Genomic DNA, 27,631 nt, shown 5'->3' with positions numbered 1-27,631 from the left:
TAGTATGTTACTTTAGTATGTTACTCAATACTATAAGTTAAAACTTTTAACTTGACCTTATTACACTGCACTTTTTAAAAAAGTGTAAGAAACCAAAGTGCAGCCTCTTTAAATTATTGTCTAGACTAGTGGACTTTTATTTCAGCATTATTATAATTTGCATGCACAGTTTTGAAGTGAACTACAACTGTACATTTAATAAAGAAAGAAAATAAGTGTTATTCTATTCTCGAGGACCCCAAGTTCAGAAAGGTGCTAGTAGGGTAGTTCATCAACTCAACTGGGACATTAATTTGTTTTACAAATGAAAACACATTTTTAGAAAAAAATACACTTGGAGGGGGCTTTATTCAGGATAAGAAGCCATTTTCAATTCGCGCGAATGAAAACGAGGCTGACGGATAGATGCACAGTCAATTCGTGGCTATCGCGTGTCTAAATTTCAATTCGACAATAAAGTTGAATTACGACCCATTCAACAGACTGTATGTCTATCTCATACAGCCTCGTTTTCATTCGCGAAATATTAACGTTACATAGCCTATGGCACATGGCATAGACCTCCCTGCCTAAACGTCCAAGCGTAACAATACGAGAGAGCTTCAATTTCTCGGTTCGGCTGTTTCCGGCTGCAGTCGGCTGAGGGAATGCAGACACCGAAGCAAGCAGACTATAGTGTAGTCAGTGGAGACGGGCAAATAAAAGAAGAGGAAAGGAATAAACATCTCCGACGGCTACCCAGGAGCAGCGCCGAAAAATAAAACCAGCAGGTAAGGCATTCCGAACATACCAACATTAGATTTCTCTACATTGATATCTATGTTTGACACCTCACTATTACTGTACAGGTAGACGTTGTCGCATTCCATGACAGTGACTGGGCGGACCTAAAACTGTATCCCACCGGCCCGTAGAGCTAATTTAACATATGAACAAGAAGAAATACAGGCAAATGTCAATAACAGGAGTCAGGCGAGCGGCTTGTGAGGGATCAGAGCTCTGACTGAGACTGGCTGGCGGAGACCCGTTAAGACGCACAAGCGGATTAGGACTCGCGAGCAGGTGCCTTTGTTGGCTCGCGCCGTTGCTAGTGGAGACCCGCAGTAGCCCGACGCGCTTCTTTAAAATTAATGCCTTCAAATGAGCGTCTCTTCAGCACACGGGGAATAAAACGTGCTTGACAGGTAAGAACTATTTTGCTACCTTGTGTTTGATGTTTTTCCTTTTTAAGAACCGAAAATAAACTTTATTTATTGTAGGCGATACGCCAGTTAAAAAGTGCTGATCTTATGCACGCGCAGTTACATTACAGTATAGTGTAAAATGTCTATGAAGGTTAAATTATTCAGTCTCTTTTAATGCCCTCCTTGTACCTTTAAGAATCATATCACGTTTTGTTTAAATAATTGTGCGCATAGGATGCAAAAATTTAACACACGAACACTTTAGATGTACGTAGGCCTACCTGTAGACCTCTAGATTATTTCAATAAGACGCAGCATGTCAACTGCATGCAGTTTGTGAATAGGCTTCACGAGCACGGTGAAGTATTTTCACGCACGAGCAGATGGTCTCCGTTAGACTGCCGAGTAGTGGGGATTTTAGCTGATGCAGTCTCTCTCTCTCTCTCTCTCTCTCTCTCTCTCTCTCTCTCTCTCTCTCTCTCTCTCTCTCTCTCTCTCTCTCTCTCTCTCTCTCTCACACACACACGCACACACACACTGTTAGAAGGTGTTTCTCATGTCTGCAGCATTGGAGACACTCATCTCTGCAGTCTATCTATCTATCTATCTATCTATCTATCTATCTATCTATCTATCTATCTATCTATCTATCTATCTATCTATCTAGCCTATCTATCTATCTATCTATCTATCTATCTATCTATCTATCTATCTATCTATCCATCCATCCATCCATCCATAATCATGTAATGTAAATGCTATTGACTTTAGTGGGTTATTGAATATTGTAAATTATTGTAACATAGCTGTCCAGAACTATTCTCATAGTTTCCATTACGCTTGGCAACATCCCTGTTTGCTTTACACAAAAATGCAGCCTTGCCCATCCTGTCTATTTCTGTCTGTCTCTCTCTCTGATATTAAACTCATCTGTATCTCCAGTTGTATTTCCATGTGCCTCTAATTACAATCAATATTATATTGTTGAGTTGAATTTATATATATATATATATATATATATATATATATATATATATATATATATATATATATATATATATATATATGTGTATATATATATATATATATATATATACAGACCCTTTCCAAATAAATTTAATATCATGGAAAAGTTTATTTATTTCCATAATTCCATTCAAAATGTTAAACTTCCATAGATTATAGATTCAGGGCCCACAACTTAAACAATTTCAAGTATTTAGTTGTTTATTTTGGGTTTCCAGCTCATAAAACCCTCGAAAAAAGGATTTCAAAAAAATTCGAATATTACATGAAATCACACACACAGTAATTACACAGTGATATCATGGTCATTGAACCAGGTTTTGGTTCTTTTGGCAGTGTGGGCAGGTGCAAATCCTGCTGGTAAATGAAGTCAGCATCTCCATAAAGCTTGTCTGCTGAAGGAAGCATGAAGTGCTCTGAAATGTCCTGGTAGACGGCTGCGTTGAGTGGACAGCACAGTGGACCAACACCAGCCGATGACATGGCTCCCCAAACCAACACAGACTGCGGAAACTTCACACTGGACTTCAAGCATCTTGGATTGTGTGCCTCTCCATTCTTCCTCCAGACTCTGGGACCTTGGTTTCCAAATGAGATGCAAAATTTGCTCTCATCAGAAAAGAGGACTTTGGTCCACTGTGCTTTATTAAATCCAAAGTCAACGCCGCCGTCCACCAGGACATTTTCAGAGCACTTCATGTTTCCTTCATTTTCCAGCAGGATTTGCACCTGCCCACACTGCCAAAAGAACCAAAACCTGGTTCAGTGACCATGGTATCACTGTGTAATTACTGTGTGATTTCATGTAATATTCTAATTTTTTGAAATCCTTTTTTCGTGGGTTTTATGAGCTGGAAGCCCAAATTATGTACAAATAAACAACTAAATACTTGAACTCGTTTAAGGTGTGGGCCCTGAATCTATAATCTATGGAAGTTTAACGTTTTGAATGGAATTATGGAAATAAATAAACTTTTCCATGATATTCTAATTTTTTGGAAAGGGTCTGTGTATATATATTTGTATATACACATGTAAGGTTGTGAATAGTAGCACTGTTGCCATTTGTTACAATTTGCTGTTTTCTCAGTTCTAGGTTTTTTTTAACCAATGCACTTTCCGGCACCATGTTCTACGGTTCCTCATCTGCCAGCATGTCTCTGCCATCCAAGAACCGCCTGAAGCGACAGAGTCGCACTTTTACGCAGGTTCTTTACCGGACACTGAGTTACCGGGATCGTCGCTCTGTGACCGACCTACCTGAGCAGGTACGGGATGATCCAGCTGAGCTTTCCACCCAATCATCTGCACCAGGTGTGCTGAAGATATTTGGTGATGAAATCAGTGCTGGCGCTAACTACAAAAGCGTCCTTGCCACACCTCGTTCCAGCGCCCAAGAGTTGATCAAAGAGGCGCTTGATCGCTATTCTCTAAACAAGGCCTCGGTCTGTAGCTATGTGTTGTGTGATGTGATTGGACGGTTTGAGGGCCCAGACCGACGGTGGCGGACTGAGTGTCTTCGGGCGCTAGGGAACAACGAAAAGCCCCTTCTCTTGCAGGACCTCTGGAAGCCAAAGGAGGGTTACTCTCGGCGCTTTGAGCTCAGGAGAAGAGCCGAGGTTGATGAACTGGCAGCAAAAGAGAAGGATACAGTCACTGCAGGTAATGCACAAATGCATTCATTGAGAAACAGGAGAGGATGTTCTTGTCACGTGATTTTATTTCCTAATTTCCTAATCATATTATTTAAACAGGAAAATCCTGTACAACAGAAAAAAGAAGAAAAAAAAAGGCATGAAAGCACATTATTCCTTCTGTTAAAAGAATAGTTCACTTCAAAATGAAAATTCTGTCATTATTTACTCACCCTCAAGTTGTTTCAAACCTGTATGAATTTCTTACTTCTGCTGAACACAAAAGAAGATATTTTGAAGAATGTCGTTGACCAAACAGTTGATCGACCCCATTGACTTCCATAGTATTTATTTTTTCCTACTATGGAAGTCAATGGGGTACATAAACTGTCTGTTTACTGACATTCTTCAAAATATCTTCTTTTGTGTTAAGCAGAAGTAAGAAATTCATACAGGGTTGAAACAACTTGAGGGTGAGTAAATGATGACAGAATTTTCATTTTGAAGTAAACTATTCCCAGTGTTTACCTTATTTCAGTATTTGCCTTTTCCAGGCATCTGAATGAAATTTTTTATTTTACAATTACTGGACAATGACAAATACATTTCACTATTTGATAATTTTATGTTATATGGAATATGTTCATAGATGTTTTACAAAAAAATAAATAAATAAAAGTAAAACAAAATTGTAACTATAATATTTTAATTAAACAATAAAACAATTTTAACAACAAATAATTGTAATATAATACATTATAATTATATAATTTAAAATATTTTTTTTAGCATTGAGCTGATCAGATGTCTGATTTCAAAGATTGTTTCAGTCATTATTTTCAAGAACAAGATTTGATAGTTCCAAGCTGGAATGCAGCATTAGCATGACTGTCGTGATCAGATCAGTCTTAAGCTAACTGTTAGCTTCCAAACAGGTTTGACCGCTCAATTGTTGAGTATTGTTGGATATGTTTGGCCGATTCCAGAAAATGTTGGAAGTGGGAAATTTGAAATTTGATCTCCTACACCACAAGATGGCACCATCATATTTAGTGTTATAATGTTAACTTTGGCAAAGACAAAAGTCGTGAACACAAAATGCATGCATTCGTTTTAAAAATCAAAGTAAGGTATCGTAATATATTACGTTACAAATTTAATTTTGTACGATGCCCTTCAGTCGCCACCATCTTTGAAATGACGTCAATTGACACTTCTCTCTGAGATCGAGGTTGAATGGATTTCCGACTTTGAGCATCGCTCCAGTCATTAGGTGCTTCTCATTTCTTAACCTGTGTATCCTCGCGCATGACTCCTCAGGAAGCTTCCTTGCTCCTCGTTCCTCGCCTCCTCGCGGTGCAATTAAAGAATTGAGATGTCCTCTAAGTTGGCTGAGTTCGATTGGTTTCTGGGTCATGGGCTTGAGGACGTAGGAGCGAAGAAACGAGGAAGCATCAATTTGAGTATTGAGAAGCACCCATTATTTTCAAGTATGAGGGGCAATTTAGTATTCATAAAACAGTAGGGGAAAGGTACTCCAATGACAACTATCCAGAGAGATTTGGTAGTGTGCATCCAATGGACACTTTATCCCAAGAGGCCTCAGGAGAGGATCTGTGAACGGCAGTGGAGCGACGCAACTGCTGCCGTAGGTCACATGACAGTGACAACATGGTGAATGTAGTACGTTCGAATTTCATTCATACTACACACATTCACATTATATAGTGCACTAGTTTCAAACCAGTTGTAGTACCTACTATACAGTATGCGATTTTGAACGTAGTAATTGTTAAGATTAAAACAAAAATGAAATATTGCCTTTCTTGTTTATGAATTTTCATGTTTTTAAACATTTGTTTGCCCACATTTGCGAAACAGAAGCTTAAAATCAGTTATCACATCACTCCTTTTAAGTGCCATCTGAAGATAAAAGTTGTGCAGAACGTATCACTCCTATTAACACTGTGGTATAGATGTTGTGATAACTGGCACTAGATCATCATTGTTCTTTGTCATTCAGGGCTGATCAGGTTTGCTAATGCCGACACGCAGATGTCAGAGCAAGTGCCAGAGATAAATGCATGACTGGATCTGCCGATGTATGGCCGGCCTCCAGTAGTTGAATTGAGGTCTCAGTTTCACTATTTTATTTGTGCCATTTTATTGCAGACTAGTCATAACATCTTTCCCTCACTGTCTCTCTCTTTCTATTTGTGCCTGAATGCTGTTGTACTAAATTACAAATTCAACAAGGTGGCCATTGAGTCAAAACACAAGGTGGAAGTTAAATCAATATCAGCACAGTAGGCACATTACTCAGGATAATTTATCCTCAGGTTGAACTGCTTTTCTTCCTGGTGGGATAGAAAGAATGTATGCGTGTATTGGATTCTAAGTGTAGATGTATTTGGGGAAAAAATTATCCCCAGAAGTGCGTTAATCTGACAAAACCTTCCTTTAGGGATGTTCTCAATTGAAAAAAAGCTTTTTTATTCTAAAATGCAAAACATATTATTTAGTACTATTTATAATTATATTTAAATACAAATATAGATTGCTAAATAGACGTGCTTATATGTGTAGCTTTACTGCTAAACTCTACACCCACTTAGCTTTAAAACTACAGTAGTCTGGATTGTGCAACTAGAAGCTCCAGTTAATCTGCCTAATTGGAAAAATCATATTCTCAAGTAATGCATTATGGAATCTTGAGAATTTTTTCTGTGAGCTTGCTACAGTGCTATTAAGTGCATAATTGTATATGCACAATTGTTGTAGTTCTTGTGATTGCATTTTAATTAATGAAAATGTTGCAGGCTTATCAGAGGATCTTAGTCCTTAAGCTTGTTCAAAGTGGTCTTCTTAAACTTGGCTTGGCATCCTGCTGTGTCTTCATTAGAAGACACGCTCACATTGGGACTGTTCTCAAAAATGCATGCGTCTAGTGCTTTTCACAGTCAATCAAAAGGGCAGTGGTGTTTAAGAAGATGGAGGCATATACATAGATCAAGGGTTTAGGAAGGTCATGGATGAGTAAAGGTGAAGAAGGGTTGGGGGATTACATTTGCAAGTCAACACCACCATCTGCACACACACATATGACTCAGTGACAGATGCTACTTGGGGGGCTTCATGGATAGTGTCTAGGTATTTACCAACACATGCACGTTTTATGACAGGTTTGGAATTGGCAGTTATGTCTGCATGAGCACAGTGTCAGAATATTGTAGAACTGCATTTAAATTTAACTCCCTCCCAGTTCAATCCTATATTAGCAGTTTCTTGAATAACCTGTAAAAATCATTTTAGAATATATTATACAACCAAAACCACATGAAATGCTAGTTAAAGTGTCCCTTTTATGTTATTTTAAAGGTTGCTAATTTTGTTTTGGAAGTCTCCTACAATAGGTTTACATGCATCCAAAGTCAAAAACACTTTAATTTTCTTATAATATACATTGCAGAATTACCTTCTTTTTTTTTTTTTTTTTTTTTTTTTTGCAGTCTGTGGAACAGTTCGATAGAGGATTCAGTCTCCCTGAAGTCCTCCTTTCTGAGAGCCTACTCTGCTCTGTTTGGTCAGATTTCCCAGTCTGTTGTGATTGGTCTGCTGCTTACAGCTTGTGTCAGAAATGAAATAGCCATTACCATATCTGAATTTTGGAGGCTTCCTCAGCTCTTGATACACAGTGATATAAACAGTAATGATGGCGTCGGTTTTACCGTGTCAATTCGAGCCCAAAGGATGAGGCTTTGGATGTCGACAACACTAACCAAACTCTTCCAGGCCTCAGCTACAACTACTGTATTTGAGGGTGGGTCAAAGTCTATGTTGTTCGCTGGTAGCCAATGGAATGAAGTGGATAGACCAATGAAGACCATGCAATTTTGTTACAAACCCTCAGAGGTTTGCGCAGGAAGAAAGACTGGAATTACTGACAAATTGTTTCAGGCAGTTCAGAATCGTGCACTTTGATCTATGAAACTTTGCAGACTTTTTACATTCACAAACATCTATATTACACACTACATGAAAGGTAATATCCCCCCCCAAAAAACATATTGATTTGCTTGAGCAGCTTACTTGAGTGAGTGAATAAATATAATTGTGTGTGTATTTTCATGGTTTTGTTGGTGATTTATATTTGTTGTGGTGTTTACCCATGCCCAGGGACCCACACAAACTCCCCTGTGCTATCTTCAACCTTGAGTAGAAGCGGGCATGGTAGATGCCATCGGAGCTCCCCCCGGGGCTGGCGTTTGATACAGCCCTGTACAACTATTGTAAAAGGTGGGGACTGTCCTCAGGTATGGTGTCAACCACCAGCCCCACCTCCATATACAGTACCATTATTTTGCAGACCCATAATTTACTGTATTCCTCCATGCACCCGTCAAGTGTTGACTTCCTATGCCCATGTACTACCCCATTTATCCCTCATCCCACAAGAATATTACCTTTATTTTATCATGCCTCTAAACTTTGTTATTTTCTTCCTTGAAACACAAATTAAGAAGTTTTTGCAATATGTTTGCTCTGTTCTTTTCCATACAGTGAATGGGGATGCGGGCAGTTGAGCTTGAAAAAAACAACAACAAAAAAAACCCACCAAAGTACCTTAAAATGAATCATTATAACTTAAGTTGCTTTGTTTGAACTTAAATTGAGGTTACTAAGCATGGCATAAAACCGAAATAGACTCTTTGTTATGCTTTGCATTTCACCTCCATATCCACTGTTGTCTTTTAATGCCTGGAATAAAGTCTACTTGTGTGTTTTCATTTTGGCTGTATCATGATTTAAGATCACTGCAACCCTCTGACAGCACAAATTAAGGTTAAACGTCTTTTATGAAATTTCCAGTTATATGATTTTATTTTAATTTTTTTAAGCAATTTTGAGTCCATTTATTTTGCTAAACCAATCTGTTCATTTAAACCACATAAGTTTAGTTTTGTGGCTAAGGACAATGTATGACAATTACCTAAGTGGTTTTCTCTCTACGGCAGATATCAATGCTCAAGCAAGGAAGCTGCAAAGAAACCGTGCTAAAGGAACAATGACACTCCAGCACGGCTCCTCATTTTGCCGCAGCCTCAGTGAAACCAGCCTTAACTTGGTGGGACTGCCTGGTGAGGAACCTAAACGGTACTACTCCACCCTCCCAGGGCCAATCAGAACACGCTCTGCACGAGACACTGAGATCCGCAAAGAACGAGATGGTGGCGGAGTTAAACACTCTCTCTACCAATCACCACATTTGCTGCTCCTTCAAGGGTACAACCAACAGGTAAGCAAAATTACCTATGTAAAATGTATATACTATTCAAAAGTTTGGGGTCAGTAATTTTTTTTTAAGAAATGAATTCTTCTAGTCAGCAAGGATGCATTAAACAGATCAAAAGTGACAGTAAATACATTTATAACATTGCAAAAGATTTCTATAAATGTTCTATTCATCAGGAAAAAAATATCAAGCAGCTCAACTGTTTTCAACATTGATGATAATAAGAAATGTTTCTTGTGCACCAAATTAGCATATTAGAATGGATCATGTGACACTGAAGACTGAAGGAATGATGCTGACATTTTAATTTTGCCATTACATAAATAAATTGCATTTGACATTATATTCAGTTAGAAAACAGTTATTCTTGTAACAATTTTTACTGTATTTTTTTATCAAATACCTGCAGCCTTGATGAGCAGAGGACACATCAAAAATAAAAATAAATCTTGACCAAACTTTTCAATGGTACATATAACATGGAATAATGAATGAAATAATGAAATGAAAACCATGAAAACATAAGTGAAAACATTATATAATAATAAATAATTCAATCAAAAAAACTTTCTTAAAGGAATTGTTTTATTACTCCTGTCTGGAGTTGTGTTTATTGTTTGATTTGCTTTTGTTTGTCAGGATTGCCTGGTTTACCTGTTGAATCGAGAGCAACACACAGTTGGTCAGGAAACAGCATCAGCACGGCCAAATATCTGCCTGTCGTCTCCGGATGTGCTTCCACTTCACTGCCGAATACGTCGTGCTGTGCAACGGCGTTCTTCCTCGGACCAGCGGTTACTTCTAGAACCTGTCGCCCATGGCAATGTTCTGGTTAACTTCATGCGTATTGAGCGGCCCACTCCGCTACGTCATGGGGATTTGCTGTCCTTTGGTGCTCATTACATATTCCTGTACAAAGACCCACTGAGTGCGAAACCACTTCCTGCCCAAACTCTCACTCGACTTCGGGCGCTGGCACGACTTTGTGATAGCGAGTCGGGGGGTGTGCCTGAGAAAGGAGAGGCATGTCGTATGTGTGGGGCCGTATTACATGAACCAGTGGCATCTCGGCGCAGCTCTAAGGCTCCAGCGCGAGGTGCACAGAAGAGAAAGCTTGCGTTGGAATTTGAGCGGGCTCACGAGGATGCGCTGGTGAACCGGGTGCTGACACTTATTGAGCCGAGCGGGGATGACCACAAGCTGACACCAGCATATTTGCTTTGTCTATGCATCAAGCACTCAGCTAATACATTTCCACCTGGCAGCTTTGGTAAACTATTGCTGAAAATTTCCAAGAGGATTCAAACCATCGCATGGGTTAGTACTCAAATCAACATTTTAGATGTGTTTAAAGCTGAAATATGCTATTTTTTCCATGTTCAAATACTTCTATCTCAATTTGAGATTGCATATTTAATTTCCTACAAAGTTGGGATGTGCAATATATTGGTGCCATATTGGATATTTAATTAATCAATATCTGTCAGTATTGGATATTTATCGGCCTATATTGCATATTTAATTGTGCATGCATATTTCCTCTATTTTTACATTTAGATTACCTTTGCTATCATCTAATGCTCACTTAAAATGAATCTTTAAAAACTCTAATAATTAAATAATTTAATTGAATAATAATGTTAAATGTAATGTTTTCACTGTACATTTTAATGTTTTGATTTCTAAATTCACTTGTAGTATTTAAAACATTTGATTTGAGCTTTTAGGGAATTACACACTTTACCTTTAAGAAAAGTCATGTTTAAAACTTTTAATTTCATGCAGCAGATACCCTGGCTCATGCATACTTGGCCCACTCAATTGTCTGTCACCCATCAAACTACATTTCCCACAATTCCTCGGGTTCCTCCCACTGTCACTGAGACTGATTGTGTTTCAGTATGGGAGAAGAAAATGATGGAATGGCAAGCACGGCAAGTCTTGTCTCCATCGGAAAAATTAATTGTTTTACAATTTTGCACATAAGAAATGAAAGAGTTTTCGGCATGTTCACAATGTCCAAGTGCAAGCGTGTTTCTTTTATACAAAATGCATAGCAATAGCATTTGCATGAAGAGGATCAGTCCCAGAAGACCCATTGATTGATTTTCTGCTCTGAGGGTCAGTACTGTATTCACCTCACATGGCCTTTTGTCTTTGTTGACAAATGCATTTTCCTTTGTTGATTTAAACACTACAGAAATTTGTGAATGTCCCTTTAATCTTGCCCCAATGAAACCATGCATTTAATGATCGTCTTTGAACTCATTCATTATTCAAATCCAATTTTAGAAGGTCAACCATCAGCCCCAATATTAACCAGCCAAAGAAAAGAGCAAGAAAGGAAAGGTTGAAAAAAAAATGACTCCAATGTATTATACCTCCCACATGCAGCTATTCAAAATTTGATGACATTAATTGCCACCCGTGTCTGTGTCTCGCAGGAGAAGACAAAGGAGTTGGCACAGAAGCAAGCTCAGCAGTGAGTATCCTGTTCCCCCTTATAATACGCACATGCGTGCACTTTGAATGTGTGACACTCTAAGGTCACTTGGCGCTGAATAGGCTATCACCAATTCTGAAAGCATTGCTACTCAGTCAAACCATTGAATGTGTGTGTTTTTGTATGGTTATACAGTCAAGATCCTGCCTCCCTGTCTCTGCTCAGCATCTCAGACCTAGTACCTGATCTCCAGTTCATTTTCTTCTGGATGTCCAATGCCATAGAAATACTGTATTTTATCCAGCAGAAGTCCCCTGCATACATGCAGACCATTGAGCTCATGGACGATAAAGGTATGAAACGCTCTTGGCTTTTTCCACTTAAAATAGTTTCTAAACCCAGGGTTAACGGAATCCTGGGTTTTCTTGTGTTTTACATTTCACATTGCTCATACTTTACCCAGGATTAACAATTAAAGGTAGGGTAGGCAATTTTTGGAGAGGCTAGCAATAGTGAGCTATTTTTGAAAGCATAAGATCCCACCCTTCCTTCAGAGCGTCTCCAAAGCCACGTCTCCTCCAAAACACATGAACGTGTACAGCAGGGAGCAAACAAAAGCGTCATGAGAGACGGCGTTAAACTACCTCATGTCTCAAAGCACATAACATTACACTAATAATGAACATAAACAACTTAAAGAACTCTGACCTGAACCACCTGACTGCTGCAGTTTAATTTCTGCATTGAAAGTGTTGCCATTGAAACGAATAAATTCGTCACAAACCACTCCGAATATAATGTCACGGGTATGGAAACCTTTTCCATTCCTAATTACAGTAGTTATGGCGTGAACGCAACATAAGCTCGTTGTTTTGGATCAGGAGGAACTGTAAAAGGTGGCTGCTGTTTCGTTTGCGGTGCTCAGTGACTGACGTCTGTCTAACTCTGCATAGCATGAAACACTCTGATGACGTGTGATGTCTGCGTGAGCAGGTGCACGGATGTATGGAAATACATAAGTTGACAGGCAGGTAGGACATCGTATCATTGCATTTGGACCGAATGCAATGATTGGATGAACATTTTATGGTCCTACGCCTTCCATAGATGATATACATATAAATACCTTTATACCACTTAACTTAGTGATTGCTATCAGGATGTGATGAGACATTCAACCAGCATAACAAAAAAGGTTTCTGGAACAAATCATTTAACCTGCCTATTCCGCCATTTCACACTGTACATTCCTAAAGCCTGGGTGAATGTTCTTACATTTACACATTTGGCAGATGCTCTGACTTACATTGCATTTCAAGGTACACATTAACATTCTTATCAGTTCTTGCTTTTCCTGGGAATCGAACCCATGCTGTTGGCGGTGCAAGCACCAATGCTCTACTGTTTGAGCTACAGGAAAGCATTCTTATTTGCATATTTGCGGTGTCAGTGTCATTGATTGGACAAGCGCAGTGCGCGACCTGTTTATTTAAAAACTCTAGCATTGCGTGTCCTCATGCATTGCCTATTATCAAGTTTTCCTGACTTTTCGGACTATAAAGGTAAGAATGAAACGGTCTATTCTTCACTGTAACTGACGCGTTTTCCATCTGCATTTGACATTTTTCCTCATCAAATGCTAAAACGACTGTTTATACATCTCCGTGACTGTCCAAAGCACGTGAATATGAGGCACGTGATTGGTTGTCAGTTGGAAAGTATCTAGTCATAACATTTTAACACCACATTGTTGTGGTAAGTGTGTGTTAGCACACAGTGCTAAGTGTGAAACGTTCCTCCACCCGACATTAAAAGCGGGGTTTAAAACGACGGTAACCCGGGGGTTAAATGCAGTGTGAAAAGTCCTTCTCAATTGTTTTTAGACTAGACTTGCAAAGCTGCAATGCCCATTATGGATTGGGTCTATGGGGCCCAATATAGACAAAATTAAAAACAAGATTAACTAGACAGGAGGATTAGAGGTTATAAAATACACATCAAATGTTAAATGCAATGCATTTGGTCTAATTGTATTTATTTTCCTTTTTTTTCTGTTTCTAATTGCAGCAGGATCTAAAGAATCTCTCCTCTCAGCAACAATATCAGCAAATGAAGAGGCTATGACCATACTGGAGGAAGTGATCATGTACACCTTTCAGCAGTGTGTCTACTACATCACTAAGGTAAAGGGTAGTATTACGTTATATGTGTGGCGCCACCCTTCTAAGATGTTACCAGGGCTGCTGGGAATGAATTATTTATTGTGAGTGTGTGGCTTCTTGTGTGTGTTGTAGGTCTTCCTCTCCTCTAGCTCCTTCTATTTCAAATAAATGCTGTTCTTTTGAACTTTCTATTCTTTACAGAATCCTAAAAAACAAACAAAACAAATTATCACAGTTGCCACAAAACTATTAAGCAGCACAACAGTTTTCAATATAGATAATAAAAAAAGCGGCTAATCAGCATATTCGATTTCTGAAGGATCATGTGACACTAAAGACTGGAGTAATGATGCTGAAAATTCTGCTTTGGCATCACAAGAATAAATTACATTTTAAAATATATTAAAAAAAGTGTTTTTGATCAAACAAATGCAGCCTTGGTAAGCATAAGATTAGCATAAGAGATTTCTTTCAAAAACGTAAAAACATTCGTACCTATCCCAACTTATTGACAAGTTTGTCAGTGATTCTTTTCATACAAGATGTCATGTAGTTTTGCGACATCTCAGGTGCTTCATTTGGCATTTTTGAGCCAATCAGCTAAGCCGTAATTGCCATGTGACTATGAGTAATGACCCTAGAGCCGCAGGAAAATGACTACACTTATGGCAACACAAAAGAGGAAACGGTCCTTCATTAGTGACACTTTTAAAATAATACCACTAAATTAATTTATTAAATTGATAGCCCTATAATTAATGTATATTTGTTGGTGTCTGGTTATCCATGTCTTAACAAATGCCTGTTGTTTACATTTCAGACTTTGTACGTTGTGTTGCCTGGCCTGTTGGACTGTAACCCGTTTGGGACAGAGTCTTCATCAGAGCAGTGCCGGCGGGCTGTTGGAGTGTGTGTGTGTGCTGTGTGTGTGATGCCAGAGGCGGTTCGCAGGGTGGTGAGTGTGTTTCAGACTACATCAGACCTGCTGCAGCAGTACCAGGTTCATGCAGAGATTCAGAGTCAAATGTTCGCCTACCTCTTCTTCTTCACCAATGTCTCACTCTTCAATCAACTCATCGATAAAGGTGAGACACACACACACACACACACACACACACACACACACACACACACACACACACACACACACACACACACACACACACACTCACACTGATATATTTTCATTAAGCAGCCACTGCTGCTATGGCAACAACATGACACGGGTAGCGTGTCAGCAATTGCAGGCAGAAGAAAAAAAATTTAAAAAAATATTCCAAGTCCACTGAAGCTGTAAGATAGCTTTTAAGTCATTTTTCAGTGAAAAACTTGCCTAATTTGAAGTTTATTCAATGTAATTCAATTACTGATTTATGTATTAGGGAAGATTTTCAAAACAGCTTAAAAAAAGTAGCATATTCATGCAGAAATTGTTATTATGAAAGTATATTACCATTCAGAAGTTTAGGGTTGGTTATATTTTGAAATGTTTTTTTGAGTATGTTATGCTCTTCATGGCAAACAGTAAAACAGGAATATAGTAAAATATAACAATTTAAAATAACTTGTTTCTATTTTAATATATTGTAAAATTTAATTTATTCCTGTGATCAAAGCTGTATTTTCAGCATCATCACCGGTACTCCAGTCTTCAGTGTCACATGATCCTTCAGAAATCATTCTAATATGCTGATTTGATGCTCAAGAAACATTTCTTATTATTATCAAAGTTAAAAACAGTTTTTAACTGCTTAATATTTTTGTGGAAACTGATGCTTTTTTTCAGGATTCTTTGATGAATAGAAAATTCAAAAGAACAGCATTTATTTGAAATGGAAAACAGTATAAATGTATTTTCTGTCACTTTTGATCAATTTAATGCATCCTTGCTGTGTAAGTGTATACATTTCTTACAAAAAATAATCTTACTGACCCCAAACTTTTGGACGGGAGTTCATATATATATATATATCATGACCATAATTGCTTTTTAAAATATTTTGTTTTGTATTGCATGTTGCAAAACTACCATCAGTTTTCTTTTTTAAAGGGCTCTTTTAATTAGACACGAGACAAATGTAATTTCTGCGTGTACATGTGCGCATTACTCATGGTCAGGTGAAGATTATTTCTTCAGACACCCATAATCCTCTTTATGTAACAGACAGAGGATAAGAGCTGGTCTTACACTCAAACATGCACATAGACTCACACAAAGTGTGAAGAGTGGTTTTGACTTGAAGTACTGCAGCAAACTCTTCATTTTAATTAGGGACTAATCATAGTCTTATTACAAGTATTACAATATGCTATATTATGATTCTGAAAAAGGGTTTGTTGTGATTGTATGTTCTTAGGCCCTGCACGTGGCTGGTTTCAGCGTTCTCGGGTCCTGCAGATCCAGGCTAGTGTGAAGATGCTACTGGACTGGGCTAAAGGGGTGGGACATAATCATCTTGCACAGAAATTCTTTGCCAAGTTCTGTAGTGCTGTGAGCATCCTGGCCACAACACCACAACAGCTCTCACAGGTAATGCAGCGAATGTGTGTTGGGATGTTGTTTACACAGGTTTTGTGTACCTATTGAAGTCGGCATGAAACGCATGAGTCGGCAAAAAAAAATGGGGAATGGGAGACTTTTCTACTCTATTATAATGTACAGTTGTATTTGAAATTATTCAACCCCCATTGCAAATCAGGTTTATTGGAAAAATTTTGCAATGAACAAATCAAACAAAAGTAATTGAAATAACTCAACACAACAAATGTTTCAAGTGGTTTCCCCAAATTGAACTGATAATTCAACTTTTAACGACTTACGCAGTCTCAAAATTATTCAACCTCCTGAATAGAATCCCTCACAACAGCACAAATCTGCTAAACAGGTGTTGTCTCAAGCACACCTGATTCAACTTATCAAGGGCTTCATTAGTTGCACTAGGTGTGCTTGAGCTAGAACACATGAAATATCTGAACTGGCTAGGTTTGTTGAGTGTCAGTCAGAGGTGTAAAGTCCAGGTTCAGAAAGTAAAAGTCCTCCTCAGTATTTGGTCCAATCACCTGGTAATCACCAATCACCAAACACAGCTAATTAGCACAGTTTTTCAGCCAAGAGATAGAACTAATTAGTGAAATCAGCTGGCTGAGTTCCTGGGGAGAATAAACATATGGCCGGACTTTTACTTTTTGACCCCTGGACTTTACACCTCTGGTGTCAGTTATTCTGATTAAGGATTACAGAGGCACATAAAAAAAAAAAAGGAAGTTTACAGATAAATCATTTATAATAAATACTGCAAAATCCATAAAAAAAATTGGTGATTTTAATGATCTGTATTATTGCACATGTTAATTATTATAATGCCTTCAAAGACTAACTAAAATAGACTTTTTAAATATTTTTCATTTTCAGTCTGTCAATTTCAGTGTTCATGTAAAAAAAAAAGTACCAGGCAGAAGTTCCTGCTTATTTATTTATTTGAATTTAGAATTTGGTTGCATAGATTTCTTTTTTGTGTCATATATTTACAGGATCATGTTTTGATTATATTGTTTTTTGATCTGGTTATACAATTAAGAGATATAAATAAAAAATATTTAATAAATTAATAAATAGTACATTTTGTTGTAGCTTGCAGTGTAGACTGTAGCTTGACAAGCTACAGTTTCAAAGTAGCATTACCAACACTAATCCTCATGCTAAGGACATTAACTGCTCTTTTGTGTGTTTTTGTCTGTAGATGAGTTGGAAAGCTTTGTGCGCCGAGCACCCGTCCCTGAAGCCTGTCCAGCTACACAGAATCCTCACACAGTACCAGCTCATGGCTGAGCTCGGTCCTCTACCAATCTGGCAACCCAGCAGTGAAGATGAGGCCTATATCTACAGAACAGGTAAGTATATGAATGGGACTACTCTCGATCTGATTTCCAGAGACTTTGTGTATGTGTACATTGTGAATGTGTGTCTTTTCAATAGTTGATCTACTGGAGAGTTTTGAGAACCACCCCCCTATTGTGCTGCCGAGTGCTGGATTTAAGGTGGACCTGGAGAGTGATTGTGTGGAGGACAGTATATACCGCCAGCTACTTTACGTTCGTCACTTCGTTTGGGGTCTTCGCACCAAGACCCATCCTTCTAATGGCTGTACAGACCGGCAGGAAGCCCAGGTAAAATATATTTAAAAATACAATTAATATATATATATATATATTAAGGGTGTCACGATTTCGATTTTAAATCGAAATCGATCAAAATTAATGCTCAATCTCGATTATCGAATCAAAAAATGGAATCGTCGATGCTGCCACGCCCCATATGTCACGTCAGCTCGGCTTGCCTGTAATAGGTAAAACTCCTTTTCTCGAGAATATTGAAGCCTTTATTTTAAAACGCATTGCAGCTGCACAGCGAGAGCATCATAGCTCGTCTGAGCGAGCTGATTGGCTGTGCTGCGGCAACTTCACGAACCTATGGCGAGTAGGAGCGCTTGGCGCCCTGCCACCCTTGAGCGCGCCAATTTGGACGCGGCTGAAGTGTATAAATTCAGAGAGAACTTGAGAACTCGCCAAAGGACTTTAGGTTTAAATCGACTGAAGCGAAGTACCTGATATGAGCGAAATAGCACGGCAAGGCAACGCAGTACTCGTTCTCTCGTACTGCGTTGCAAACGCTGTGGGAACCCAATTTAAAACGCCGTGCTATTCGCCTGTGACTGCTCTGAGGAGTCCAGGGAGCCCGGGGACTATAATAGGTAATAGGTTATATTGTTTAAGTTTCCAATTGACTGAAGATATAAGTTATTGTTATGTTGTTAATAAACGTTTTAAATTTGACAATGTAGTGTGTGGTACATTGCGAACAAAGGTCAGATATTATTATATTGCATAAAAGTCTAAAAATGGCATAGCTTGTGCTTTCAAACATTTTTTTTTTTTTTTATCGAGAATCGAATCGAACCGTGACTTTAGAATCGAAAATGTAATCGAATCGAGGATTTGGAGAATCGTGACACCCTTTATATATATATATATATATATATATATATATATATATACTGTATATATCAGCTTTTTCTCAACTTCATTCGATCAAAGTCATTATTAAAATGTCAACTTGTGAACTAGCTTTAAAGACTGTAGCTTACAACACTAAGATTTAAATTCTAGACATGAGATTCGTTTTTAATCTGATTATAAGATTAGCTGTGTAATTATGAGCTGCTGGCTAAATTACGGACCATGTGTGAGTCAGTCTACAAAAAAACACAACAGATTTTCTGGTGTTGCGACACTGTTTAAGGATTATCCAAGGCTTATTTTTATTGTTTGTTTGTTTTGCCTTCAGTTTAATTGCTTTATGACTTTATTCAAGTTGAAATCACCCAAAATGTTCATTCCCAGTTGAAAAAGTTTTTTTTTGTTTCCAGCAGAGGGCAGCCATTCTATTAATTTATATGGTATTGAGTGCCTAGTGCCATTTTAACCACTTGAGCTACAGGACTATAGAAATAGAACAATTCAATAATTCTCCCTCTATAGTTAAAATATGAAACCACTGTGTCTTTGAAATATTGTTGTAGAAAATAATACAAATATAAAGTCCCTTTCTCCAAAGCACTGTTCAGGTAAAAATAAAACATAATATATACATTTTTTAAATCATATTCTTCATCTCATTATAGCATTCCATCTATAAATACGTTAACAACTAGCAAGTAAATTAATTCAAGTCGGCATGAAACAGAAGTTGTCATAGTCGTTTCTTCTCTATTGCGACATATATCTGAGTAAAATGGCTTCTCGATCAAGAAAAAATTTAGGGTGGGACTTGATTTTGTCCATGGCTAATTGATTGGATGGTTGTGATTTGCTATTGGTTGATCTCAAGTGTCAGAGTGACAGGTCATCAGAGAAGAGAAGAGTTTTTTTGATAAAGATTAAAAGGGCACATTAATAAAAAACAAAAATGATGTGCACAGATAAATTATTTATCATAAATACTGCAATATTCCATAATAAAATAAGTCTTGTCAATTTTGATTCCATGGTGACTTTAAAGGAATAACTGACATGTTTGACCTTGAGATTGTTGTTTTCTAAGGGTCGTCAACTTGAAATATTGATATTAATAAATGCTGAAAATTGTGTTCTCCAGCGTGAGCCTCCTCAGCCTCACTCCAATTCACATGCAGCACCTCCGATGCGTGGGGAGGGAGAGGGGGAGGTGCGGGGATCCTCCGCGGGTCTCGGAGGGAGAGGAGAGGGAGCGGGAGCCGAGGAACGACCCCGAGACAAGCCACCGCACAGCGTTCACCACAGAAACGGGACCAGCATCCGTTACGCCAACCAAACCCAAGCGACAGACTCTTCCTGTATACTGACTCCACCTAATACGCCCCTCTATCCGGAACACACGTATATACACTCCAACACACAGTCCAATTCAGTCCACTACCCTGAGCATGCTTCACAAGAGCACACACATACACACTCTCACACAAAGTCCAATGGTTGCATGCGTTCTACTCCAGAGCACAAGAAAATCAATGGCTTCATCAGCAATGGCATTGAAGGCAAGTCAAAAACGCCTTTTGGGTCGTGGATGTGTGTGTTCTTTCTGCTAGATTTGGTCTTTTGGGTCATTCCTGTTATGCAGTACTTTCTATTTCTATTCAACTGAATGGAATGTTTTAGCGACAAAACAACTAATACCACAAAACACCACAGAATTCATTAAATATATTACTAATACTAACTTCATCCAATCATTCCTTCATTCTAAATTACCAGGCATTCTTTTAACCAGGCATTAGCGTGATATACTGTTTTCTCTACAAAAATAGTTCTAAGAAAACAGATTTTGTTTAGTTTGAATCAATAATATATATATATATATATTTGATTCAAACTGGACAAAACCTGTTTTCTTAGAAATATTTTTGTTTAGTTTGTTTAGTTTGAATCAATAATAATCAATATCACTCCTATATTTATATAATTGTGATATTGTGATCAGAATAAACAAATGTGATATACATGTTTTAAATATTTTATCTAGTTGGAAAACAATGAGGACACAATGTACTGTGTAGTAGGAATGAGCCTGTTAGTGACTGCACATTGGTTTTGGTTGTTCGACAACAGACATGATGTAATCATGTCTGATTTGTGTACATCACTTTTTAATTTCACTTGAATGAGTTTATGTGTGAATACATGTGTTTATTTCTTATAAACATATGTACAGAGTTCTGTGTGTATAGTTCTGTCAGTATTGCGTGTGTTTACTCTTTGCATAATTTAATAACTTAGTTTGCATGTGCAGCAGACGCATTTGCCCGTTGTGAACATTGATTTTGTTTATTGGCCCGACTTCGGAGTCTGTGTGTGTAGATGTGTGTGTGTCAAATGAGCACTGAGTCTTGTGTGTGTGTGTGTGTGTTTGTTTGTTTGTCCCTGCCCCACTCCAGGCCCTTTGAGTGGTTGTGGTTTTCCTTTCCCTGTCCCTGTCTCCCATCTGGACCCAAACTCTGATGATATCTGTTCCGTCTTTGTAGTGGACCTGGATAAAGGACCGTACGGCCTGGGAATGGGACTTATCGATGGACTTGTGAGTCTCTGCAGACTTTTAACTCTGGTGGTCAATGTTCTATGCCCATAACCGTAACACTATATTTCTGTTCCAAAACCTGCGTGTTGCAACATAGGCTCAATTCACTGCAGTTTCCAGCTGAAATGTAAAACAGCCACAACTTTTATTTTCCTTTTCACACAAATTATCACCACAGGAGCAGATTTTAGATTAATAAATCCTTGTTTTCGCCCGGTCGAGACAAGTCAGAATTGCTAGTTTTGCAGAATTGCTGAATTGCTAATTCACCTTTGAGTTTATATCTCAGAATTGCGAGTTTATATCTAGCAATTCTGACTTTATAACACGCAATTGAGTTTATATCTCGCATTTCTGACTTTATAGATGTAAACTCGCAATTGTGAAATAAAAAGTCGCAATTATCTTTAAAATGTTTTATTCTGTGGCAAAAACAAGCTTCCTTATACCATTGACTTCCATAGTATGAAAACAAAAATACTACTGAAGGCAATTGGGTCCAGAAACCGTTTGGTTACCAACATTCTTCAAATGTAATGTAAACGTAATAAAACATCGCTGGTGCATGTTCATCTGTTTCGGATGAAACTGAACGTCCTTTAACGCCCACACACTGGACATTTCACTTTGAAAGTGTCAGGAATCCTGATTGATCCCAATTATAAGGCAGTATTGCATACATCCTTCATTGTAGTCCCAGAATATATTGCGGTCAGCTAAGGTTTTGGAACAGAACTTGTATTTTAATCCCTCAGTATTATTACTATAAAACAGCCGAACTAAAAGACATTTTTTGGTGATAAGATTCTAGCCATTGTACAATTTTTTTGACAGATGTTTGATTATGTTGCGGATCATACGTTAGCCCGCAAGCTATAAGTGGTGAAAAGACGAATCATAAGCTTTAATTAAAACTAGCCTGATGGGACCGATCATTTCTCTTTGATTCCATACTTTCTGTTAAAAAAAATAAGCAAAAAACGGTTCTCGGTTTTCTCACTCTCTGTATATACAGCACACCCCTCTGAACTCTCCTGGAATCTACATCAGGACACTGATTCCAGATGGACCGGCTGCTGCAGATGGGCGACTTTGCATTGGTGACAGAATCCTGGCAGTGAATGGGACCAGTCTCATTGGAGCAGACTATCAGAGGTTATAGGGCTCCATATAGGCTACACCTATAGCGATCAAATATACTATGACATTTTCATCAGGCATGATCTTTTGCAATGATTATGTGTCTGTTAACCCTGACATTTGAATTCCGCTATGTCTGTCTCTCACAGTGCTGTGGATTTGATTCGTCTGGGGGGAGGACGGCTCCGGTTTCTTGTCGCCAAATCAGATCTTGAAGTATCAGAGAAGATCAGTGCCTCTTCCTGCTGAGAGAGAGGCTGCAAGTGTGACCCTCTACCTAAACGAAATATGAGGAGGACAGCGAGTCCTCCTTTCCGAGACTGGAGACTGGAGAACAAGCACACTATAGGACCTCTCAGCGACTACAGCTCTCTATAAGCCCTGTACAATACTGCAGTCTTTCTCATTCAGAACAACAGTTTGACACCTCTGTCTGTCTTTACCTCTTAGCCAATCTGGTTTTGTCAAGTAATATTGAAGGGGAAGGTTTTTGTGCACATAATCTGGCTGATACTGTACAAAGAAAATAATATTCACATGATGGCAGACATGGGTAGGTTTTTTTAAGACGGTTAATTTGCTCAAGAAAACAATAATAATAAAAAAAATACTTTCAATGGCCTTGCTAAAAGGTACAATTGAGTCTTTTTACAAATATCTGATCCTTCGTGATTGATAAAAAGATTTGAAACATAAATTTAAAAATGTTCTGATTGATTAAATCTCTACTGGTACAAAGGTTCTGTCTTTCAAGTTGTTGGTAAACAACAATAATTTGACTGAACATATCTATATATTCTGAACAATTGCACTCAACAAAATCAATCTCAAGACCCTCATTTCATGGTGCAACTTTTTCTGTGTTCCAAGTATCTTTAAATTCTCAGTTTCCTATGTTAGCAGTACTCACAATGGCAATTAGTTCACCCAAAAATGAATATCCACCCATCCTCAGAACACAAATGAAGATATTTTTAATTAAATCGGAGAAATTTCTGTCCCTCCATTGACAGCTACGCAACTACCACTTTCAAAAAGTTCATAAAGAGATGATTCATATATATTGAATTCATATATAATTGAGCGGTTTAGTCCAAAATTTTCTGAAGAGACCTGATCGCATATGATGAACAGATTGCATTTAGGCTTTTATTCACATATTATTATCACATATTTTATTAATCAACTCCCATATCAGTTATGATAAATGGACGCTCAAGCATGTTTGCTTGACATGCAAGCACCAATAAGGTTTATTCTCGTGTTATGCATCATGTTTGAGCTTCAGCAAGAGGTTTGTTCTCACGCCAAGCAGGTTTGGTTGAGCTTCTCTTTATGTTTGCTGATCAATATTTATATGTGAATAAAAGCCTAAATTCAATGTATTATTAATCCTATAAAGTGATCGAGTCTCTTCAAAAAAATGTTTTTTTTAGTTTGAATCTCTTTATGAACTTTTTGAAGCATCAAAGTGGAAGTTGCGTAGCTGTCTATAGAAGGACAGAAATCTCTCAGATTATATCAAACATATCTTCATTTGTGTTCCGAAGATGAACGAAAGCCTTATATTACATGCTTATTACAGGTTTGGAACGACATGCGGGTGAGTAAATAATGACAGAATTTTAATTTTTGGGTGAACTATCCCTTTAAGTTCACTAACTTAAAAGTTGCATAGCATATATATACTATATATAGGCCTATCATTTATCGTTTTCAAAATGATAAAGTGTTAATATACTACATAGAATTCATAATATAAGCTGCTTTGTTTATATTTGAGTGGACATAGCTTTTGAATACTGAAAAAGTGTTTATTTTTTCCATTATTTCATGTTTGTACTAAATCTGTATTGCAATTTTTCATAAAGGCATTTTTTTTCGCAGTTTAACTTGTATTTGGAAGATTTATATGGTAATATACCTTCCTATTAAATTGAACGTTGAGAAGTCAAATTACACTCGAGTGTCTTAATTCGACAGAAAACGCTGACTGCAACATTGACCAGGAGAGGGCGCCAAAACGCTGCAGGTGTGTTGGACAAAACACTACATGAATCAGTTCTACTGTACAAAATAAAATAAAAATGGACGATGAGCATCTGTGTTCGCAAAACAGCTATTTAATTAGCTTCAAAATCTGATACAACTATAAAGTCATAATTAAACTGTTTGTTTATGGGGTTACAATTGTAGTCTACAAAGTGAAGACATACGTGAACTACAAATGTAAGTCCTGCAGAGGGCAGTATTGTCCCACATTTTGGTCGACGTTTCACAGATAAGTCTTCTGAGGTAGGTCTGTTTCACCTTAGGCGATTTTGACTTAATGTCAAGTCACTAAGTGCTTCATTTGTTTTTAATTGAAATATCGAATATTTTATCAGACTTTATAAACAGATTTAAGAACAGATTGAGAGGAATTCAAGGTTTATTCAAGCGAGGGAAATGCTTTTAAGAGTTTTTATTCAATTATTGCTAATTGCATCGCTGCTTTGTTCTGAATGCGATAATCCTTTACTGGATCCACTGATCTAGAGTTTAGGAGATTAGAGAAGGAATGTCGATGCGTTGGTTTTCAACGTTATTTGAAATTCTTGGTAGAGTAGGCTATTTGATGACAACACAAAAACTTAATTTGACTCTGCAGGCAGTCATGGATGGGAAGTCATGGGAAGTCAACAACTCATTTCCGCGAATCGATTCTTTCGAACAGTTCATTTCAAAGAAATTGTTCAACAATTCTTTTACGTCATTGCGTAGGCTAATTGGCATTTCTGCGTGACATGCTGAAACTTTCTAAGGCTTATGTACAAGATACTGCGTGTTTTAAAAGTGCATTGTATGTGTTACTATATGGGCGTTTAGTTGCAGCTAATTGCATACATGTTTAGTGTAGTTTTTTTTTTTTTTTTTTTGCAGTCATGATTAAGAACCAAATGATTAATTTAGACCCTGATGCATTTACACTAAAGAATAATCCATTATCTCGGTTGAAAAAAGTTTTTACTTTACGTTTTAGTAAAATGCTATTTATTAAAATCAACTCTATTTCGTGTGCTTGTTGGTATTAGGTTATTGTTAAAATAGCTTGATACAAAAAAATTAAAACCTGTTTTAAATCGTTATGTTGGCTACATTCGTCATTTTTCAGTAGCCTATACATGTTTTAATGTTATGTTTTTACTATGAGTTCACTCGGTTATCGGCTCATTACAAGTCGGTTCTCAGTTCAGTGAGTTTTTGACTCGAGAACCTTGGACCGATTGAGTAGCCTACAATATGAACGAATCGCTCAGACCTGTTTGTGGGCCGTTTCACCTGATTTATTGAAAATATTCGATCAGAATGCTGAATGCTGTTTAGGATGCAGTAGACAGCGAATTCGCTCACTAGCTTTGGAGGCACAGCCTACCTCAGCAGCTCACTGACAGGTGTAAGATTAACTTTGTTAGGCGCGGGCGCGTCCGTGCGCAACAAATTAAATTAATGGAACAAATTTCCCCCGTAATTAAGATAAAAATTCGTGTCAGCTATAACCTTGCCTAGCGCTAATTATGTACAAATGATTTATCATCTGTTTCGGTCGGAATATTAATCTTCAGCTCGTTGCAAAGCGCGGCTTGTGTTAAGAGATGAGGCTTGATTAACACTGACAGGTCTAGTAACTGCTCTCTCCCTCGCCTCAATTAACAGATAGTGGATGCGCAGGCAAGCAGAACCCTATTCTGAATCTGCAGCGACTAAAATACCCGAGCTTTCAAACACAGCTGCAATACGAACTCCTCGTTATGGACCTTATTCGGCTAGACGCCATATTTAATTTTTCGCAAATGAAAACGTGGCGGTGAGGGAGAAGATGTAGCCCACGTTCAATGGGTTAATATAGGGTGTCAGTCATTCTTTCAACTGACATTCAGGAAAATTGAAAATGCATCTTTTATATAGAAAATATGTTGACAAAATACTACTCTGTAAAAGGTGTTTTGAAAATTACAATGCATGTCTGGCTCGTTTTGTATCCTTGAAAAATTAAACATGGCGTCTCTGAATAGTTCATTGTCGGCATGAAGACTTTAAAACATATTTGTTGAAACACTCGCTTCTTACTCTGACATTTATGAGGATATTTTGTTCTCTAAACTATATAAATCATTATCATACTTTATACGTACTGTATAGTCCATTTCTTCTCCATTGTTTACCTATTAGCCCTGATATATTAATATCAGTCATATCAGTGCATGTGTTACTTACTATCGCTATGGCCTTTTTTCTGAAGGCAGTTTGCTAGGTTAAGAAATACATCATGCTATGACCTGTATCATCACACCGGTGCTGATACAGAGTGACAGGACACTAAGCTGATTTATAGCAATGGATGGGCTTGCAAACTGTATTGTCAATCATGTGAAATGAGCAGAAAGCACTGTGAGGGGCAACAAAGTCAGGGCATAGTTGGCCTTAATCATTATATCCACTGGGCCGCAGACAACACATGTAAACCCAGTAACCTCGAACAAGCCTAAATGTGTTGCATCAACACTCAGACATTTTTCTTTATTCTTTATTACAGCATTGGTCTATTATGGCCAGGATAGCTTAAATAAGTGAAATAGACTTATGTTTCTTAAAGGCAGGGTAGGTGATTTGTTGAAACAATTTTTTTGTTATGCTGGTTGAAAGTCTCTTCACATCCTGATAGCAATCACTAAGTTAAGTGGTCTAAAAGTATTTATATGTATCGTCTGTGGAATGCGTAGAGTTAGACAGACGTCAGTCACTGAGCACAGCAAATGAAATAGCAGCCACCTTTTACAGTTCCTCCTGATCCAAAACAGTGAGCTTATGCTGCATTCACACTATAACTATATTTGGAAGAGATGGAAACCTGTGACTCGAATTTATGCGTTTCAATGGCAGCGCCAAAATTAATTTGCAGCAGTCAGGTGGTACAGGTCAGTGCTCTTTAAGTTGTTCATTATTATTGTAATGTTATGTGCTTTGAGACATGAGGTAGTTTAACGCCGTCTCTTGATATTGTGACGTTTTGCAGACTCTGCTGTGTGCGTTCATGTGTTTTGAAGGCGTGGAGACGCTCTGAAGGGAGGGTTGGATCTCATGCTTTCAAAGCTAGCTT

General features: G+C 37.9%; 1 protein-coding gene across 3 annotated transcripts; it reads left to right on the top strand.

The window, feature by feature from the left end:
* The first annotated feature begins 130 nt into the window (after positions 1-130).
* On the top strand, positions 131-23,545 carry radil (Ras association and DIL domains). 3 transcript variants are annotated; one of them, XM_082165351.1, is made up of 17 exons: positions 131-770; positions 849-1,184; positions 3,301-3,872; positions 8,021-8,140; positions 8,860-9,140; positions 9,777-10,454; positions 11,582-11,619; positions 11,776-11,933; positions 13,648-13,763; positions 14,563-14,827; positions 16,100-16,272; positions 17,483-17,633; positions 17,719-17,909; positions 19,897-20,314; positions 21,299-21,351; positions 22,367-22,506; positions 22,641-23,545. In XM_082165351.1, exons 3-17 carry the CDS (start codon positions 3,338-3,340, stop codon positions 22,738-22,740), a joined length of 3,417 nt encoding a protein of 1,138 aa, XP_082021477.1. In that variant the 5' UTR covers positions 131-770; positions 849-1,184; positions 3,301-3,337; the 3' UTR covers positions 22,741-23,545. The 3 variants fall into 3 exon arrangements, with proteins under 3 accessions (XP_082021477.1, XP_082021476.1, XP_082021478.1); XM_082165350.1 differs by having other exon boundaries at positions 21,212-21,351; XM_082165352.1 differs by lacking the exon at positions 8,021-8,140 and having other exon boundaries at positions 133-770; positions 21,212-21,351.
* The last annotated feature ends 4,086 nt before the right edge of the window (positions 23,546-27,631 follow it).

This window comes from Leuciscus leuciscus (genome assembly GCF_965113295.1).
Source record: "Leuciscus leuciscus genome assembly, chromosome: 3".
NCBI classification, from domain to species: domain Eukaryota; kingdom Metazoa; phylum Chordata; class Actinopteri; order Cypriniformes; family Leuciscidae; genus Leuciscus; species Leuciscus leuciscus.
Note: the sequence above shows the minus strand (reverse complement) of the source record. Positions and strands in the feature narration are given on the sequence as shown.

Coding starts and splice junctions, on each gene's coding strand:
- radil (XM_082165350.1), top strand. CDS start 3,338: ATGTTCTACGGTTCCTCATCTGCCAGCATGTCTCTGCCATCCAAGAAC. Junction 9,141..9,776: donor TTCAAGGGTACAACCAACAG/GTAAGCAAAATT, acceptor TTTGTTTGTCAG/GATTGCCTGGTTTACCTGTT. Junction 11,620..11,775: donor GCACAGAAGCAAGCTCAGCA/GTGAGTATCCTG, acceptor ATGGTTATACAG/TCAAGATCCTGCCTCCCTGT.